Source organism: Pimephales promelas, chromosome 23 (genome assembly GCF_988280905.1).
Source record: "Pimephales promelas chromosome 23, fPimPro1.hap1.1, whole genome shotgun sequence".
Classification (NCBI taxonomy): Eukaryota; Metazoa; Chordata; class Actinopteri; order Cypriniformes; family Leuciscidae; genus Pimephales; species Pimephales promelas.
In genome coordinates this window covers 15,994,401-16,015,808 of record NC_142791.1, presented here as the reverse complement: position 1 = coordinate 16,015,808, position 21,408 = coordinate 15,994,401, and the positions used below count along the sequence as shown (strand labels likewise).

General features: G+C 36.6%; 1 protein-coding gene across 1 annotated transcript in view; it reads left to right on the top strand.

The window, feature by feature from the left end:
• Positions 1-991: 991 nt before the first annotated feature.
• lpar1 (lysophosphatidic acid receptor 1) overlaps positions 992-21,408 on the top strand; it is a 31,064-nt gene continuing 10,647 nt past the window's right edge. Inside the window, exons 1-2 of the mRNA XM_039678254.2 lie at positions 992-1,241; positions 13,835-14,590. Of these exons, the coding sequence (XP_039534188.1) occupies positions 13,852-14,590 (739 nt within the window). The 5' untranslated portion in view covers positions 992-1,241; positions 13,835-13,851. The remainder of the gene's footprint in view (positions 1,242-13,834; positions 14,591-21,408) is intronic.

The window sequence follows — 21,408 nt, the reverse complement described above, 5'->3', positions numbered from 1 at the left end:
TATAGGCCCTGGTTTAATAAAAATACAGTTTATAAAGGGGTATGCTGTTTCGATAGGCCCTGGTTTAATAAAAATACAGTTTATAAAGGGGAATGCTGTTTCGATAGGCCCTGGTTTAATAAAAATACAGTTTATAAATGGGTATGCTGTTTCGATTGGCCCTGTTTTAATAAAAATACAGTTTATAAAATGTATGCGATATAAAAGACCAACACTTACCGCTTGTAATCTGGTATGCTGAAATGATGGTTTAATCTAACGCTGTGCTGTGACACAAATTTCACTGCTGGGCATGCGCATTAACCAAAGGTATCCCATTCTGATGGGTATGGTGTTCCGTCAGAACACCTGTTGTCGTCGTTGAAACAATGAATGATGGTGTGTACAGATCACAGAGGGCGGGGTCTAGGCCACAGCCACACTGTCAATCAACCCCCTGTCTCCCGTTCTACGTCACAAAGACCTGGATCTCAGAACAGCTCATTCTGAGACAGTGCATATGATTTATTGAGATTGTAAAAAAACTACTGGATGGATTTTTATCATTCTAGGGTGGTTTTGCTCACACACTGCCAACACACATTTATGTTCAAACACCATGTAAAAGTGAATTTTCCATAATAGGTGCCCTTTAAATCATTTGCATATTTTAAAACCTACCTAATAAAGTTTGTTCCAACAAAAGGCGGTAAGTGTTTTCATAAGGAATAAGTCAGGACAAGGTCAAATATATGACATAGGCTAATCCTCCCCAGAATCCTACAACAACAGACTAAATAATCAACGTTTAAAAGGTTATCAATCACAAGCACATACACTGTAAGAAAGGTAGTTCACTCTCAGCTTATAAAATTTACTGAGTGAGCTGACAATGTGTTTTCAGTTATACGCAGCGCGCCAACGGTGAGTGTTTGCATTTGCGTGTGTGTGTGTGTGTGTGCGTGACGTCACTCATATCTCTTCTCTCTCCTCCCTGTGAGAGTGTTGCTGCTGAGTCTCAGTGCTCCAGTTGTTCTCCGAGTAACGGGACAGAGGTGAATTATCCCAGCTCACATGCCGTATGCGCGCGACTGCGAGGGAATAAAATGAATATTCACAAACAGCCGTGGACTAAACAGCGCTGAGCAACAATCCAGTCCTCTCTCTTAACCAGACGCGAGCTTTTAGTAGGCTACTTTTTTTTGAGGAGTTACTATTCAGTTTTGGAATAACTTTGTTGGAGTTCACTGTCACTACTGCAAGTAAGTGTTTAATGTCACGGTTTAATATATGAAAATAATTCATGGGATTGTTTTTCCCCGTATATTAATGCATATCAGCAAATAATGCAAATTTCGGATCTCAGAAACAGTAACGCGTGGCAGTGTCCGGCAGAAAAGGCTGAGGAACTGAAAAAAAAAAATGTACATATTTTTACCCTCTAATTAATGCATCCTCCATCATATTAGTTTAATGATGGATAAATTAGAAGATTTAAATTAGACCCTTTGTGAGTTTTTTTTTTTTTTTTTTTTTTTTATATAAGAGCGCTTAAGGGGTAGCATCGGTGCCACCCTGTTCCCAAAAGGTGTCAAACTTCAGTGTTTGCCCTAATTTACACTATTCCTCCCCCCTCACTTCCACATAGACTAAACACTCACAAGAAGATGATAACATGTACCTAACAAAAGGGGAATTGTTTCATACTGTGTTGTGTGTAGGTACTGTTGTAACAACCTGGCTTGTTGTAAATTCAGATTGATAGCAGTCAAACATTCCTGGCCCTTTTGGCCAGCTTCCAAAATACACGCCTTGGGATAAAGTATTCCAAACCAGAAAGGACTCATGCAGGTCAATACACGACAGTCACCATGTTAAAGTCTTCTGATGCGGTAATTAATGTCTAATGAGTGGGTGTGTTTGGTCCCGGTCTGAGTGGACTGTATAGGATAAAACGGAAAATCATGTCAAGGACTTCATTTATTTTCATTTCATTAGCCTGTGTCATGATGTGGTTACACTTAGTTGTAGTAAGATTACACATGAAACCACAGTTAAGCTGCCTGATGACTGTACGTTTGATTTATTAGGCAATTCATGCAGTGAACGGAACCTCATCAAAACTATCAAATAACGCAAATGGAAATTTAAGGATAAAGTTTAGACCAAAACAAAGCAAAATCTTCTATTTGACCTTGCTTGAATGCACTGTAAACCCTAACACTAAAAATATTTCAGTAGGGTAAACTTAAATTAAACAAATTAGTTCAATCAAATTGACTAGAGTTTTTTTAAACTTTCTTTTTCTTTTGAGTTTATAAAACTGACACATTTTAAGTAATCTGAATTGTTTTCTGAACTTCTTTTCATTTATACAAACTTAAATTTAGCTGAAACTGGGCTGGGATTTTAGCATTTACTGAACTAATTTGTTAAAAATATTTAAGTTGAGATCACATGATCATGTTAAGTTGAATGAATGAATGATTTGGCTTACTCAAATATTTCAAGTTAAGAGCAATTTAGTAAAAATACTTGCTTGCTTATACTTTTCTTACACTGTAAAAAATATATATATATATTCAAGATTTGTTATCACAGCATTTTTCCCTTTTGTTAAATCAACTTAAATAATTTATTTAGTTGAGATAACTTTTTATTTTGAGTTTCTGATGATTAAATTAATCTCCTTCATTGTATTTACTCACTTTTTCCAGTTCAATCAACTTAAAATTTTAAGACAACCATGTTACTTACTTTTTTTAAGTTAAACCAACAATATTTTTTTTACAGTGTAAACTTAATAGAATAGTTAACTTCGAAATGAGAATTTTGTCATTATTTACTGACCCTCAAGTTGTTTCAAACCTGTGTCTGTCGTCTGCCAAACACACAAACAAGATATTTTAAAAAGAATGTCGGAACCAGACAGCTGATGGACCCCATTGACTTCCACAGTAGGGAAAATATACTATGGAAGTCCATGGGGTTTATCAACTGGTTACGACATTCTTCAAAATATCATCTTTTGTGTTCGGCAGAAGAAATTAATTCATAGAGGTTTGAAACAACTTGAGGGTGGGTAAATGACAGAATTTTCATTTTGATATGAACTAATACTTTTTTTTAAAAAACTGGGTTTACATTGTGCAGCAGCTGTATCTCAGACTTTTGATTGGTAGTATTTGTTTGAACCTAGTGTCGACTAAATACATTTGACATGGATTTATAGAGTACAATGCATATGGCATGAAAGTAAAAATACAGAATTTTTTTTTTTCTGCGTTGTGCACTTTTAAAATGGGTAGACTTAACATGTTTAGTGCCAAGATTTTTGGTCTGATGCAAGCTAGACAGAGACAGGAAAGCCTCCCCTTTTACAAAAAACACACATGGTACTCCATGGCCTCCCAGGTCAGACTGGGAGCAGCCGTGGAGCCGATCGGAGCTGGGATGCCAGTGCTGGTTCCTGCCCTTCCTGCTGTGTGTCAGAGCTGCTGAAGGGAGATATCATACTCCAAAATGTGTTCAGTGGCCTTCAATTATAGGTGCAGTGGCGCTTTCTAAATAAATAGGTCGAAATGGGCATGGCTGGGAGGTCCTGTGACTTGTTGCAGGTTGTGGTTGATGGTTGTGCTCTATTCTGTGCTATTTTAATGACCACCCAGTCAGTGGTATAAATAAGATATACTATTTTGATATATGTCATATTTTGAGATGTGTGCTGTTGCTTTGAGTGTTGCAGATGTTGATGTCAAAACAGTTTAGCTCAGCTATAAGGTTTATTGATTTTTACACTGTGTATAATTTTCATTGGATTATGATTTGTTACAGTGCTAGTGTCAAGCTGTTATCTTTAGATTGTTTTATGTCCTTACTGGAGTTTATGGCGTCTGGTTAACTTCAAAGACAAGCTCACTATTGTGGTAGGCTGTTGGGTGTAACATACACACACACACACACACACACACACACACACACACACACAAAATGGGGTGTATCCTATACAGTATATAAACATTTTTTTTTAAAGCCTTTTGTATGTATAAAGATATAATCATTTTTTTTAACTTTTTTTTTTTTTGCAATTGTACATTATTTTAATGAAAATTTGTTCATGTTTCTCCCAAACTCTGTTCAGATTTTTTTTAATTTATTGTACAATATATTTTAACCACATACAAGTAAAACATTTATGTAATACAATGATTTTTGTTTACCAAAAAATTACATCAACTTGAATTACAAGCAGTAAAAAACATGATATATAAACTCCATACAATAAAATTATATTCACTGTAATATTAAGTTGCATCATAGTAATGAAAATATGATTTTTCCCCCACTGTGGTAGATAATTATTAGAGGGGGCGTGGAATGGCATACTTAATTTTTATAAAAATAATGCCATAAAAGAAATATAAAAGAAAATTTAAATAATTATAAAAATATTTGCCTTATGCAAAAAAAAGGTCTTTTTAACAATATTATTTTTATATTAAAAATCTACCTTCTTTAGACAATATAACCTGTACTTTTCTTTTTGTATTTTAATAAGTTGCAAGTTATTTGTTTGTATTAAAATGTCTCACTTGACATATAGTGTATACAAGATGCATTGTTGGAAATTGGAGTGTGCAGCCCATATGAATCCAGGACACACCCACACACAACTGTGACACAACTGTGATCTCATCCAGCCTCATGGTTACGGGGAAAATTTGAGTTTAATAGTTCAGAAGAGTGCATTTAATCACCTTTTGGCTTCTTCCTGAAGTTCTCTTACTTTGATGTCAGTGAATACTCTGTTTAAATGATCTGTCATGCTTGTAAAACAACATATTAAGTTCATTAGATCACATTCATTTTCATAGTGATGTAAATCCAGTTTATAAATCTATTAACCATTTCATTAACCCTCTTAAAGCTTCAAAAGTCAAGATTATAATTGTTTTAATCCGCGAAAGTCTCTCACCTCACCCGGATGTGTTGCCAAGAGAGTTGAGAAGATTAACAAGATACGAGTAACTTATGTTGGGTACACTTTTGACCCTACTTGTAATATCCTTAAGAATGAAAACAGAGTAAACAATTTTGACATGTAAGGGTGTTTAAAATAACAGAACCATGTCATAAGAGCTAAAAGTAACTACATTAGAATAACAAATGCAGCTGCGGAGGTGAATCACTAAGTTGGTTGCCAATTAGCAGTATGTGTGCGGATAAAATGTCTTAATAACAAAAGAAAACTCGCAGTTTAAAGCAAACAAAGTGGCTCCATGATTCACAACACCAAAATTACCTCATTTGTGAAGGAAAACCTGATAAAAAAAATCTCAAAAATAAACATATTTGCCCTCATGTTGTTCGTAATGACTTTCTTCTTCCATTTAACCAAAAAGGAGAGATTCTGAATAAAGTTCACGCTGCTTTTCTGTAATGGTTAACATGTATTGATGACACCAGGTTTGTCAATGATGACGGCTGTGGTTGATGTCAAACCTGGTGTATTGGATCTTGACCATCTCATATTTGATTTGTTCTTGCAAATCCTTTATATGGCTTTATTCGACTTGGATTACAGTCATATAGACTTATTTTGTGATACTTTTATGCTGCTTTTTGTCATTTTTGCAGCTTGAAAGACCCTATATCCATCCCAGGGTTGTTATTGTTTACTAAAACTAAAACTAAAATAAATTAAACCTAAATAGTGATACTAACGACAAAAGCACAAGAAAAAAAACACAAAGTAAACTCAAAATAATACAAAAGCTAATCAAAAATATAATATTACTGACTATAGTATTATAAAATAAGACTGAACGTCCATTCCACTTTCATTTGGTTTTTTAACAGTAGTCAGGGCATTTCTATATTCCTTTTCGTTTCATTAAGAGTCGTTTCATGTAGTCGTATGGGTTTTGAATAAATGAAGACAGACTTTTCAATTCTAGATGAATTATTTCTTTCATTGAGACAGATTGATTCTTTACAGGGTTGGTTATGAATACTTCAAAAGTATAACCTCAAAACTTACCACAAAATTGAACCCCCGTGACCTACTTTGAGCAAAAACTGAGCACTATTATGTCAGGGAGTAGTCATTTGGAAACCACTGTAGCTTAAAAGAATGAGCACAAAACAATTACCCCTGAGTGATGGGAAAAAATTGAAATAATCATTTATCCTATTTCCTTCATCCAAGTGAAATTTCCAAATGTTAATGATTGTGTTTCATAATGATTTAGGCAGCCATCTTGTGGGAGTCATTCGGTCTGATGATTGTTTTGCAAGGTTTTATAGCTTCCAGGACCAGATGCTTCCTATCCAGTTTTAAACACTGTTCTGCCATGGCATTCCTTTAATTCAGGGAGATAATACCAACAACAGAATTAATGCAGGTTGATTGCATTCACCGAACAATTTCCATGTTCAGATCTAAAAATGATTGAACCATGAAGATCCAATATTCCATCGTCTGGAATTTCTGAAGAACTGGAGGATTTTATGCTTGAATTGTGTGCTATACATATCTCACTATGAACCGTATATGGCTTCCATGTCAGCATTTCCAAATACAATTGCTATTCCAAAGAAGATATAAGGACCTTATTAGGTGTTTGCACTTTGTGAAATTAGTTTGAATAATTGAAAATATCTGAGTGTCAAAAGTCCATGTTAAGGTTAGTTGACAGTGACTCACATTATGGTGGACACAATGTTATTTTCGAGTTAATCTTATACAAATCAGTCTGAACTAGATTATAGCAAATCTGTCTGAACCTATGGAACTGATTCCGATTGGTGATGCATTTATAATTTTGATTCCTTGTCTGTTTGTTGAAAATCATATTTTAGGGTGATTTGGTTTAATTGTCATGCTATGTCCCTACAACTCATTTGATCTACTCATTGGAACTCATTCGATGCAATTCAAGATGAACCGTTTTGATTGGATTTGGTTATTTGATTATTTGTTTGGATTTGATGGATTTGTTTGTGCATTTGTGTTTCCATTATTTGGTTACATGCTTTAGTCTGTGTCACTGTTTTTACTGGTTACCATAGAAGTGCCATACGTCAATGTAAGTCAAAAGAGTTTTGTTTCCATGGGTTCCAAAATGTGTTGATGACATTGTGTTTTTATATATAGTTACACGATTAACTTTTAGCTGAGTGCACTCCAGTCTCCATACTACCACAGCTGACCATTCAGGTTTCAGATATAGGCTCAGAAATAAAACTAGAGGAAGTCGTTAAAGTAGGCCTACTGAGAGCTCTTTCCTTCCACCTTAAAGGGTTAGTTCACCCAAAAACGAACCTTCATGTTGTTCCAACCCCGTAAGACCTTCGTTCATCTTCGGAACACAAATTAAGATATTTAAGATATTAAGATCGCTCCTGCATACAGTCCATAGGCTTCTTGAGGGAATGACTTGCTGGCCTCGAAGTCATTAAAGGACATCGTTAAAATAGTCCAAGTGACTACAGGGGCTCAATCTTAAGTTTATCAAACGACGAGAACACTTTTTCTGCGCAAAAATAACGACTTTATTTCAACTATCCGTTTATTTCTCCCTCTGCCTCGAGTCAGGTTACTAATTTAATAGCGTAAGCTTCTGTTATTGTACGTCACTCGCATCACACACATGACCAGCGTCGGCCAATAGTGAGCCTACGTGTGACGTAGCTTTACGCTACCACACTACGTTAACTGACTACAGGCCCATAGAGAAGGAAGTGAATAGTTGAAATAAAGTCGTTATTTTTGTTTGTTTTTGCGCACAAAAAGTATTCTCGTCGTTTGCTAAAGTTAAAATTGAGCCACTGTAGTCACTTGGACTATTTTAACGATGTCTTTGATGACTTTTCGAGGCCAGCAAGTGTCATTCCCTCAAGAAGCCTATGGACTAGTATGCAGGAGCGATCTTAATATCTTAAATATCTTAATTTGTGTTCCGAATATGAACGAAGGTCTTACAGGGTTGGAACAACATGAGGGTGAGTAAATACTGACAGAATTTTCATTTTTGGGTGAACTAACCCTTTAATACAAGACAAGAATGGTGAATCTCCATAAGTTTTCTGATGCATCAATACAATAAGTCAATATGACATGAAGAGTACCTGAGGATGTAACAACGAAGAGTTCGACTCAAACAGTTGTGTAGGATGTCCAGAGTTTTCCGTTGCCCATGTAAGACTGGCTCTACAGACCCGGATATTACAGATTTGTGCGTGCCGACCATGCTTCATTGGTGTGGCTTCTTAACTTTGGGAGGGGCCTCTGCCTCCCTTGGATCCCTACGTCTTTTTGGCTTGGTGTGCCGCTAGACTAACCAACTCCATTCTCCAGTGGAGAGCCGCCACCAAGTGTTGCAAAGAGGCTTTTGCTGTAGCAATGCTGAAGATCAGGGATGTCCTGTCCTGGCTGATGCCCATCCAGGAGCAGGATTGGAAAACCCTGCTTTAGGCAGATGGATGAAGCCCTTACCATATTGAGCCATCAGAAATTGCTTTGTGCAATGTTAGGATTTCCTTCATTGGTTTGCACATAAGAGAAACACTCTTCCCTTGGGATAAAAATAATTTTGAAATGCATTTGAAATGCATCTCCAGGGTGTTCATGTTTTTAGTCGAGTCTGACCTCGACGGCTTGAGCAATAGAAATGAACCGCAGAAAACGTCCACGTCTAAGAGCCCCACTATACGTAATAGCTCAAGAGTGTTTCCCAGCTGGAGTGAACTTTCCTGGAAAATTTGATTGGGCAAGCTCTTTCAAACTGCAGAAAAAAAAAATGAAATCTAAAGGTTCTTGGTCATTTTGCTTTTGCAGTTTTTCCAAAAGTAACTTAGTAAAGAAACTAATAAAGTAACTACTTACTTTTGAAAATAAGGAATCAGTAAAGTAACTGGATTACTTTCTTGGAGAAGTAATCAGTAATCAGTAACTAATTACTTTTTCCAAGTAACTTGACCAACACTGGAGATAAGCAATAACAAAGTGCTGTTTTTGTGTCATTAATGCAGTCCATCTATAGAAAACATCCACGTCAAAGAGCCCCATACGTAATCCCCACGGACTAATGGTAGTTCAAGAGTGTTTCCCAGCTGGAGTGAACTTTCCTGTAAAGTTTGATTGGGCAAGCTCTTTCAAACATCAGAAAAACAAAATGAAATCTAAAGGTTCTTGGTCATTTTGCTTTTGCAGTTTTTTCCATTTTTCAGCTTGAGCCATATTGTTAGGGTACTACTAACTAAATGGCTATTTAGCAGGCTGGTTGGGTTCAGGTTTACATGTAATCTGCTGGTTGGCAGAAGTGAGCTAGATTATGTTTTCCCATTTTCTCTTTTCTTGTGTTTTAGATGAGAATTCAAGGCCACCAAATGTCTAGTACTGAACATCTCAAGGATAAAAAAGAAAACTGAAACTGCCCACAGTTCTCAGCCAACTCTACTGCAATTCAAAATGACTTTGTAACAGTCCATTCACACATTTGTGGCACAAATTGTGGTTTAAGAACACCAAACCCTTTCTTTAGGGGAATTTGACGCATAAATTTTAACATGTTATGTTTCAGGATTGATGTTTCCAAAGAAATGATTCAGGTTGTGGTTAGTTCTTTGTGATAAGCAATAAAAAAGTACTGTTTTTGTGTCATTAATGCAGTCCATCTACAATGTTGTAGCCTCTTCCTGAGGCTGTACGCAATACTTTTGATACTTAATTTTATATCAATTATTTGTATTTATTTTCCGGGTAAGGACCTTTAACTTTTACTCCATTTTCCACGAAGGCATTTTTACATTTACTAAAGTATGACAATTTGGTGATTTACGCAACATTGTGCTTCCCCTATTTATTTAGTTATTTACACAGTTTATGCATTTATCTGATAAGCGCATTTATCTGATAAGCGCATTGTAATGTAGGGACGTGTACGTACGGTGTGCACTCCAAACCAAATACTTGAAGGCTTGTATGAGCCTAAGGGTGCTAGAGACAGTAGGCGACAGAGGCCATCAGCACATCTGCAACCGAGTCCAAGTTAAACCTGAGGTTCAAGTCCATGGAAGAACATGTCAAAACAGGTTTTATGACTCTTGTTGTTTAGAACGGCGTTTTGCTCCAGGGGAACAGTTATGCTTACAATGTTCGGACTGAAACAAACAACTACCTCCAAAATTAGAAGTGTCTAATGGGGTCACATGTATGTGGTTTCTCACGAATGCAAGACGTGTATTCGGCTGGGATAGTATTATATAGTATTGTGTAATTTTAGTTAGCATATAGAACAGTTGGTTACACTATTTCGATGGTTCATTTTAAAAATTGAACAACTATATAAGTAACTTTGCAACCACATGTCAAATAACTCTCAGTACCTTATCTATAAGGTAAGTTATACAAGTTATAAAGTGACTTATAGTTAGTAGAATGTATGTTGAGGATCATCAAAAAAAAAGATATTAAGCTTTTTTGATATTAAGATTATATATATATATATATATATATATCAGAGATCGCACACCTCTGGAGCAACTAGGCGTTAAGTGTCTTGCTCAGGGACACATTGGTGTCTCACAGTGGATTCGAACCTGGGTCTCTCACACCAAAGGCATGTGCCTTATCCACTGTGATTTATGTGGATAAAATATCCACTTGTAATTATGCTTAATTTACTGTTTTTAATACATGTAGTCACCTTAAAATAAAGTGTTAGCTAGAACTGCCTTCAAAAAGTCGATAAATCCACGATTACTTTACCGGAGTCCTCATTGTTTACAGCTTTCACATGCCTGCCTAATTATGGGCATAAATTAGTAACATTTGTGTCTGAATCACATTGGAGTGTTGCCTCACAGAGCCCATGCATTAATGTGAACAATTTATTCTTTGTAAAAATCCAGTTTCATTGTTTTCTTTTGATAGGATGGGTGGAGAACAATGCCTGCTTTGTAATTTCAGTCAGGCAAGGGACCAAAACTGAAATAAATCAAGACTGGTGCCGTTGCTCGTTCCCTAACTTCATTCACAGAAAGTTTGCCTGCACAGTATCAATATTGCATAATAATATTTGCTTGTGATGCTATTCAATATGTAGGATTAAGGTGTTTTTCTAATTTATTTTTACTCTTGTATTTTTTACCAAAATAATGTCAATGAATAAACAAGCCATCATAATGTTGGGTAAATTGGTACCAAAAAAGCATTTGGAAATACTTTATGAATGGTCATTAAATTATGTATACCTTCTAAAAAAACTGTTTATATGAAATGTTTACTTTCACATAATGCTTCCTTGAGTAGCAGTCTTGCACTGTTGTTTTAGCAGGAGATACAGCAGAACTGTGAAGATACAATGTTATCAAATGCACTCTGCCAAGGCCGTTCTGGAATTTCCTTTTCACTGTCTTCTTTATCCATTGAGGATGGGTTCAGCAACAGTGCTAAAACTGTGGCTTTGAGCTTTGCTGCAGCTGAGAGAGGAAGTTCACAGACATTTGTGCACAGACCGCTCTTGTTCATTGCCTTTAGTTTAGTGAGATCAGAGGCCTGAGGCTATATGATAAAACACATTGACACACAATGACAGGATCTGTCCATCTGTGTCCCAGAACTATGGACCAATGTGTGGTGATGATAGCTTTAGAAGTACACAATAACTGTGGAAAGGTCATCCACTCTTGCTTAGCATTTGAATTCCTAACAATTGATAGCGTGCTGAGCCTGAGATAGCTGTGTGCAAGCTCAAAGAAATGTCTGTTTTGAAGTTTTAATAGTTGCAATAAATGGTTCTATGTAAAAAGTATGTATTTTTTATGATAGTCAATGCAACCAGGTTTTCAAACATGACTTAACGCACATCATTTATTCAATAACATGTTGTTCAACTTTCTTCTGTGGAAAAAAGTGTGCATTTTTGAGAATACCCTGGTCACACTTTTCAATACAGTGAAGGAAATTTCAATACTTCCAAAGTGAATAATAATTAACTATGGAAGCTTGTTTCCGCCACTGAATATAAAAATAAAATAAACAATTGTGACTTTTTATCTCACAATTCTGACTTTTTTTCTCACACAATTGCGAGTTTATATCTTGCAATTCTGACTTAATTTCTCAGAATCGCGAGATAAAAAGTCAGAATTGCGTGATATAAAGTCGTAATTGCGAGTTATAAAGTCAGAATTGTAAGACATAAAGTCAGAATTGCATGATATAAAGTCAGAATTGTGAGATATAAAGTAAGAATTGCGTGATTAAAAAGTCAGAATTGTGAGATATAAAGTCAGAATTGCGAGATATAAAGTCACAATTGGGTGATATAAAGTCACAATTCTGAGAAAAAAAGACAGTAGTGCGACTTTTTTTCTCACAATTGCGAGTTTACATCTCACAATTCAGACTTTATAACACAATTGTGAGTTTATATGTCGAAATTCTGACATCTTTTCTCAGAATTGTGAGATTTACAGTAAACTCGTGATTGCAAGTTATTGGGCCAATTCTTACTAACTTTTTCCCCCCTCAGAATAGTTCAAATCTCACAATTCTAACTTTATATCTCACAATTCTGACTTTATATCATGCATTTCTGACTTTATAACACGGAATTACGACTTTGTATCTAGCAATTCTGACTTTATATCTCACAATTCTGACTTTATAACTCGCAATTCTGACTTTATATCTCGCAATTGCGACTTTACATCACGCAATTCTGACTTTATATCTCGCAATTCTGATTTCATAACTCGCAATTTTGACTTTATATCTCACAATTCTGACTTTATATCTCGCAATCGCGACTTTATATCACGCAATTCTGACTTTTCATCTCGCAAATCTGAGAAACAATGTCAGAATTGTGAGAAGTAAACTAGCAATTGTGAGAAAAAAAGTCAGAATTGTGAGATAAAAAGTCGCAATTACCTTTTATATTTTTCATTCTATGGCGGAAACAAGCTTCCATAATTAACATTACTTCTATGGCTTTTTGAGGATTAAAAGCTCTTGTTCCTATCCATCGTTATTGCTGGGAAAGGAGCAACCATTGGTAGACTATTCAATTTATGTGTTGGTAAATCACAATTTTCCACAAAGTAATTTTAAAGGTTTAATAACTTCATGAACGCAATTTAAACAAATTTGTATGTTAAGACACACTCTAGCCAGATGTTACCACAATGATTGTCGCAACCCTGCTGAACTTAACTGATTACTTTCTTACACATAATAAGGGTTAAATTATCTTGCAATGCTCAAATGTGGCCTATTTCCTGTGTTTGTGTTTAGAGAGGAAGAATCGCCCAATTCAGTCCTGCATTGATGCGTTTAATAGTTCGTTTTGAGAGTTAGAATATCCCATGCTTCAGACCACCATTTTGCCGTTTATGTGTTTATGTAAGCTGTCTTTTTTTTCAGTGTTTAGTTTACCTTTCCTGGTCAACATTATGCGTTAACATGCTAATAAAACAGGAGCAGATGGAAACTGCATGCTAAAAAGCTGATATGTGAAACATCTCACTGGTTTCTGGAGATACTTTTGAGTTAAATAAGTGCATGATGTTGAGAGTTGTATTACCAGTTAATTTATGTGGATGCAAAATGCATTATAAATGTTCTTCTGCAATGTCGCATTCAATATGTTTATTTCAGAATTATGATTGTGCATATGGCTCTAAATCAATTGGCAACAATGCATGTGGGTGGCAAGTCTACTAGTGTATGGCATCAGTGTGAAGTTACATGCCATAAATTATGCAAGTGTTTAAGCCATATGTGACCTTTCATTAGATTTCAAATAATGCCGAAGCTCTAACACCTTTTTTTAATATTTCTTTTCAGAAACATACCCTTTCAAGATGGATGACGGACAATGCTACTACAATGAAACCATAGCCTTTTTTTACAATCGCAGTCATAAGTATCTGGCTACAGAATGGAATGCCGTAAGCAAGCTAGTGATGGGACTTGGGATTACAGTGTGTATTTTTATTATGCTAGCTAACCTGCTCGTGATGGTGGCCATCTACGTCAACCGCCGATTTCATTTTCCAATCTACTATCTAATGGCCAACCTAGCAGCTGCGGACTTCTTTGCTGGACTTGCCTATTTCTACTTGATGTTCAACACGGGACCTAATACGAGAAGGCTTACAGTCAGCACGTGGTTGCTTCGCCAAGGCCTCATCGATACAAGCCTAACAGCCTCAGTGGCTAACTTGTTAGCGATAGCCATTGAGCGCCACATAACTGTGTTCCGCATGCAGCTTCATACCCGCATGAGCAATAGACGAGTAGTTGTAGTTATCGTCATCATCTGGACCATGTCTATCATCATGGGCGCCATTCCTAGCGTGGGCTGGAACTGCATCTGTGCCATAGATACTTGCTCCAACATGGCCCCCCTCTACAGCAACTCCTACTTGGGCTTCTGGGCCATCTTCAACCTGGTGACCTTCGTGGTGATGGTCGTTCTTTACGCTCACATATTTATGTACGTACGTCAGCGAACCATGAGGATGTCCCGGCACAGCTCGGGTCAACGGCGGAACAGGGACACTATGATGAGCTTGCTGAAAACCGTTGTGATTGTATTGGGTAAGTTCTGCTTTCATTCAGGGTTTCGTTAGTCTTGGAGGGCCAACACCCCTGCTGAAAAAATCCAGCATAAACCAGCATGAATTCCATGTTGCTTGTTTTTTAGAGCTGGTTTAGTCCTTGTTCTGAAGATAAACAAAGCTGGTGTAGCAGGTCCAACAGCAACCAGCATCCCATGTTGGTCCTAGCTTGCAGTGCTGGATTTGTCTGCAGGGGTCCTGTATAGTTTAGCACCAGCTTTGCCCAACATGGGATAGTGGTCCTCCAGGGAAAAAATGGACAACCCTCCACTAGCATTTAGACCCTGATTCCAACCCTGCTCTTGGATGCCCACCATCCTATAGAGTTCAGTTTCAGTTCCTGCTACAGCATACTTCCCTGTTATTTTCAAGTAATCTTGAAGAACAAGATCAGCTGGTTCAGGGATGTTTGATTGGGGTTGGAACTAAACTGTCAGATGGAGGTTCTCCTGGATTAGGGTTGGACACCCCTGATATAGTCCATATGGCCTAAATGCTAACAGACACAAACAAACATTTTTCATTTTGTTGGGCATTTAAAGACATTTTCATTATTTTATGACGATTTGTTCATTTTCTTCATATGCAATTGGAAATGGTGCATCCAAATTTGAATACAGCTAATGCTGTCTGAATATATGAGGAACTAACTTTGCGACCATTCAAAAGTGTGTATGAATTTGTGTAGTATAAATGAAATATGGATGTACTTCCTCCATGCCGTCATTGTCATGTGACCAACCAGAATCAGTTGAATGGGCTATATGCAAGCATATGTTCCGCATTTGACGCAAGGATGCTCAACAGTTTCCGGTTGGGGAGATTAAAGGGTTAGTTCACCCAAAAATGAAAATTCTGTCAGTATTTACTCACCCTCATGTTGTTCCAACCCCGTAAGACCTTTGTTCATCTTCGGAACACAAATTAAGATATTTAAGATATTAAGATCGCTCCTGCATAGTAGTCCATAGGCTTCTTGAGGGAATGACTTGCTGTCCTCAAAGTCATTAAAGACATCGTTAAAATTGTCCAAGTGACTACAGGGGCTCAATCTTAAGTTTATCAAATGACGAGAACACTTTTTTGTGGGCAAAAAAACAACAAAAATAACGACTTTCAACTATTCGTTTATTTCTCCCTCTGCGCGAGTCAGGTTACTAGTTTAATAGCGTAAGCTTCTGTTATTGTACGTCACACGCATCACACACATGACCAGCGTCGGCCAATAGTGAGCCTACGTGTGACGTAGCTCTACGCAATCACACTGCGTTAATTGACTACAGGCCCATGAAGTGAATAGTTGAAATAAAGTCGTTATTTTTGTTTGTTTTTGCGCACAAAAAGTATTCTCGTCATTTGATAAAGTTAAAATTGAGCCACTGTAGTCACTTGGACTATTTTAACGATGTCTTTAATGACTTTTCGATGCCAGCAAGAGTCATTCCCTCAAGAAGCCTATGGACTAGTATGCAAGAGCGATCTTAATATCTTAAATATCTTAATTTGTGTTCCGAAGATGAATGAAGGTCTTACGGGGTTGGAACAACATGAGGGTGAGTAAATACTGACAGAATTTTCATTTTTGGGTGAACTAACCCTTTAAAGCGGAGGAAAACCGAGGAAAACGGGCTTATGGCAGAGTCTTCCAAATTTACTGTCCTCCCGTCTTTGAAACGAAACGTTCATACAATTAGATGTAATTTTTTATATAGTTATGTTTATTTAATATAATTTTCAAAAGAAGCATAAACACAAGGAGGGGTGTCTGTTTTATCTGTTTTTGTGCCTAAAGTTTCTTTAGTATAACCATGGAGTATAAAATTCAATATAAATTCTCAGTATTGCATTGGACTCCACGATTGGCGGAAGTTATCGAGCATCCTTAAATCTTCACCGGAAATAGCGCCGTGCATAGTGTCATAGTAATAGTACCCCTTGGTGTCATAGTAAGTGTCCACTGGATGCACACTTCAAAACCTCTGTTGAATTAGTGGGCCATCTGAGTTATTTTTCACCTACTATGTAGTGGGAAAGTAGGCATATTTGAACGCAGTGTGGGTCAATTCTCACACTCTTTTACTTGCAGATAGATCTACATAAATATCAAATCCTTGGTGCAATCATAATCAGATGGCCGAAAACCACAATTACTTTTATCAACAAACAAACTGTCCTCACTGATATTTTATCTGTTATTTTTAAATGTTGGGAAAAATCATAAAGGTCAATACTCTTGACCACTACATCTTTGCAAAAAAAGCACATGAAACAATCTTTTTTGGTCTACCGCGTTGTTAATATGAGCATCATTAGGCCAAATTACACATGTTCTCTGAGAATCTGTCCTTTAATGATGTCACTATGACATGGAGATTTGCTCTGGGGATCCATTCATTCTCTACAATTGCTGTTAACACTCATTGCTGCTTTTTGGGGCGATTCCATTTGTCCACTTCCTGTCAAGGGAGGTCAAATTTACACACCAGGCTCCAAGTTGTGGTTCAAAATAACCAAAAGCCCATTTCTGTCAGGACCGATTGACAATTGGCATACCGTTAGGATTGGCGGTGTGGTTCTGTTCTGGGCAAGAACTCCAGTCAGCCTTGCATGGATAAGAGGATAACCCCCCTTAGGGTAAACAGAACAGAACCAACAGGAATAAATGCAGACATCATTAATTCAAGATTTTAAAGTACAACATAATTCGAGAATTTAAGGGGAATCAGAATGCCAAATCCTGACTGATGAGAGGAGGAGCGCTGGGGAGGGAGGAGGGTAATTGAGAAACAAGACAGCTGCTGATAAGGAGCTTATGTATACAGTGACAGGCGTCGTATTCCTATAGGTAGACGTGGACCAGCTGAGAGTCAGCTGATGCGAGCTTGACTAACATGACCTGCCAGAACTGACGCTACACTTGAGATGCTTATATATATGTATATGTATATGTATATAAGCAGCATTACTTAAATGCTATGTAATGTTACCCTTCACTCCATTGTGCCAACTTCAAGTCGATGAACAATGTAGCCCTTGAGTAGGTCGAGGAACCGTCATAGTGGTCTTGCAGCCAGTTCCACTGTTTGCCTTGCACTGTTTCAGTGTCATGCCTCGCCGGCTCCCCCAGTGAAGCCTGGCCTGGATGAAAAGGAAGCCAGTCATGGTGCTGTGCAGGAAACAGTACTGTTGTTGTTTGGACCAGGCAGAGCTTGTCTCGAATCTCTAGGGAGGATGGATATTACGGGGTCTGGATGAAAGCACGGTTTGTAGACTGTGATCTCACTCTCGAGATAATAGATGTATATTACAGTGTGTAATTAATGTTTAAATAATAGAATCCTTCAAATTATCCTTTTTTTTTTTTTTTACTAAAATGTGTGGTGTATATGGCTTCTTGCTATATAGTTATACCTTGGCCAAACAGCACTTATTCTGACTTAAGTTGCACTTTATTTTGAGTAAAAAATAATAGGGTAATTGTGACTTTTTATCTCACAATTCTAAGATAAAGTAAAGTATGATATGATATAAATATTAAATGTACCATTAAGGTACCAATATGCACCCTTTAGGTACAAACGTGTACCTTTTCAAAAGGTACAGCCCCAGTGACAGCTTTTGTACCTTTTTTTTCCTCAATTCTGAGAAAAGATGTCAGAATTGCGAGTTTATTTTCTCACAGTTGGGACTATATCACTAAATTGTGAGTTTATCCACAAGTTTCCTACGCCCCATGAGGCCTTGCGTCAAAAGTGGGTGAGACTTCCGGTTGGAAGTAAACAAAGCGCGATTTGACATGCTTGACACTCGTCCTTCAACAGTTGATAGTCATTCAAGTTATAGCGATCCAAACTAGCTAACGATGTGGGAACACAATCTCAACGAAATTCAAAAGGGTGAAATAACAGTACCTTTACCCTCCGCAGTAGATGATTGGGACTATTATAATAACATTATTAATAATCAATACTCATCAAGGCATGGTGACAGACAGTTGTGCGAGCTGACAAACAATTAAAATAAAAATACACACTTAGTCATTGTGCTTTTATTCAAAATTATAAATTAATGTGCTAACTTACTTGAATACATCAACTGGCACATTTGGTATTCTGTCAACTCAGGCTTTGATCCTGAGTTTAGGTGTAACATCAGTAGCGAACAGCCAATCACTTGCTGATAGAGTTTATAGAACATTAAGAATTTAAACAAATGTACACAGGAAGATTCGTCGTCTTTTGGGAGGTGATGGAAACTACAGTCGTTGGCAGGATCACTCTGATTTCGTTTTCGGCTTATGTTCAAAACAATCACGTTTAAGCCACTGAATTAGTTTAGTCCGGTTATACATACAACCGCGAACAGCACATGTTGCCCCTGAGCTCCGTAACGACATCTCTCATAAAGATTTGCGTCTTTAAATAGTAAAATAATTCTCCGAAAAACAGCTAGCCTCTTCGCTAACTAACACACAAAATACCATTGGAATGCTACTTCCGCCGCGTCACCGGAAGTTTCACCCACTTTATTTTTTACAGGAGCGCCCCTCGGAAACTTGTGGATAACACAATTTCGACTTTATATCTTGCAATTTTGAGAAATATGAGAAAGAGATATAAACTCGCAATTGTAAGATAAAAAGTCTCAATATACTTTTAAAAATGTTTTATTCTGTGGTGGAAACAAGTTTCCATAGGTTAGATGTTAGGATTAGTTGTATGTAATTATGCCTAATTTATAATTATTAGTAACTAAATGTTTCATATGTAACAACGCTGTAAAATAATGTTACCCTTATACTATTCGGACTAATCGGACAAACTAAATGTGCCCTGGATCTCGGAGTATATTACCAGTGCTCTTAAACATTACTCTGATCTTAACTTCCACCTAAATATACAAGCAAACGTATGCAGCAGGAAGTGGTTACTGAAAACATAAAGGTCTGGTTTAGTGAACGTGTCAGACTGAGAAAAAAAAATACAAGACTATTAAAGTGCTAAAAGACTCCTAACCAGCTGCAATGTGTTTTATTTCCGTATTTGTTGGGCATGTTTGTAGGCTATACTTCGTTAGGAAAATAAATAGCTTTGGTCTGATTAAAATCTCTACAGTGAAATACTAATATTAATTCATTTGTTTTTTTGTTTTGTTTTTTTGTTTTTGTTTTTTGTTAAAGATTGAGGTTGTCTAGTCTTCCAGTCCAATTAGACATTTTCCATATAAAAGTCTTAAAGGTACAGTAGCAGTTTGTGTATTGTGGAGTTATAGTTGAACAAAATCCAAGGCTAAAGTGTATCATACACCTCTTTAAAATAAAGCCTCTAGTTCTCGCATTTGTCTATATTGGAGTTCATTGTAATTTCCAAAAATTCTCTTTTGCGCATAACCTTCACCATATCCATTAATTATAAATGACTTGAGCTTGTTCTGTCAGACCAGGTGCTTGTTTGTCTAGTGAGATCTGCTGTCATTTTACAGTGTAAAGCAACGACACCAATTCAGGGTTTCATGTTCTATCCACCATAAAGGACTTTCCAGGAAACAAGGAGACTCTGCTTCTCCCCACACTATCACAAATAACTTCCAAAGCTAAAATGAAATCATATTTTGTTACTTCTCAAAGGCATGATTCATCCATTGTTGAGAGTTACTTAAGGGCGTATGAAGTATATTTGAATAACAGTGATGATGAAATCATTGGATCAGTTTCCGCTCCTCAAGAAAACGAGACATCAGGACTCATGTGGTGTAGAACAGCAGGGCGTTTCATTCGGAATACATTTGGCCAGGGTTGAGGTTTCGTTTTTTGGCCATTGTTTCTTGCCTTATCAGCATTATTGGATCACATGACATACTCGGATATGCTTGCATGGCATACAGATAATTTTGGGGAGGAAAAAAGAAATTGCTTGTGCAATGTTATTTTTATTTTATTTTTCCTCATCCTAGTTTTTTTTTTTTTTTTTTTTTTTTTTGAAGGAAGTGACCAGTTCTGAAATAAAAACATAGATTATGATAAGCTGACAGTTGCATCTATCATGTGAAAATATTTTGTTGATTTTACTAGCATCTTGCCCCTTATGAATCTCAGAAACTGTCATAATCATAGTTCATTAGAAATGTAAACATCACAGCCCATGAGACAGCAATGATTTCATGGTTATGGAAGTATATCAGCATATCTTCTTAGCAAGCATCCATTAAAAATGGTGTTAAATCAGATTTATTTAAACATATCAGTCATAAAAAAACAAACAACTGTCTTATCTTGTTGTGCAAGTGATGGCTTGAATATTAGCTTTCCATGTACAAATTCAATTCTGAAGTCAATATTAAATTGAGTTTACAGCTCAACCCGATTCACTTCCATATGGAAGCTTGTTTCCACCACGGAATAAAACACTTTAAAAGATAATTGCGTCTTATCTCACACTTGTTACACTTTTTATTTTTCTGAATTGTGATAATTGAAAAAAGTCACACTGTACAAAAATATTGATGGTTTAACTTAAAAAAGTAAGTAACCTGGTTCCCTTAAAATTTTAAGTTGATTTAACTGGAAAAAGTGAGTTAATACAATGAAGGAGATTAATGTAACCATCAGAAACTCAAAATTATATGTTATCTGAACTAAATAAATGATTTAAGTTGATTTGACAAAAGAAAAAATGTTGTGATTACTACACTGTAAAAAAAATATTGTTGGTTTAACTTAAAAAAGTAAGTAACCTGGGTTGTCTTAAAATTTTAAGTTGATTGAACTGGAAAAAGTGAGTTATAACAATGAAGTAGATT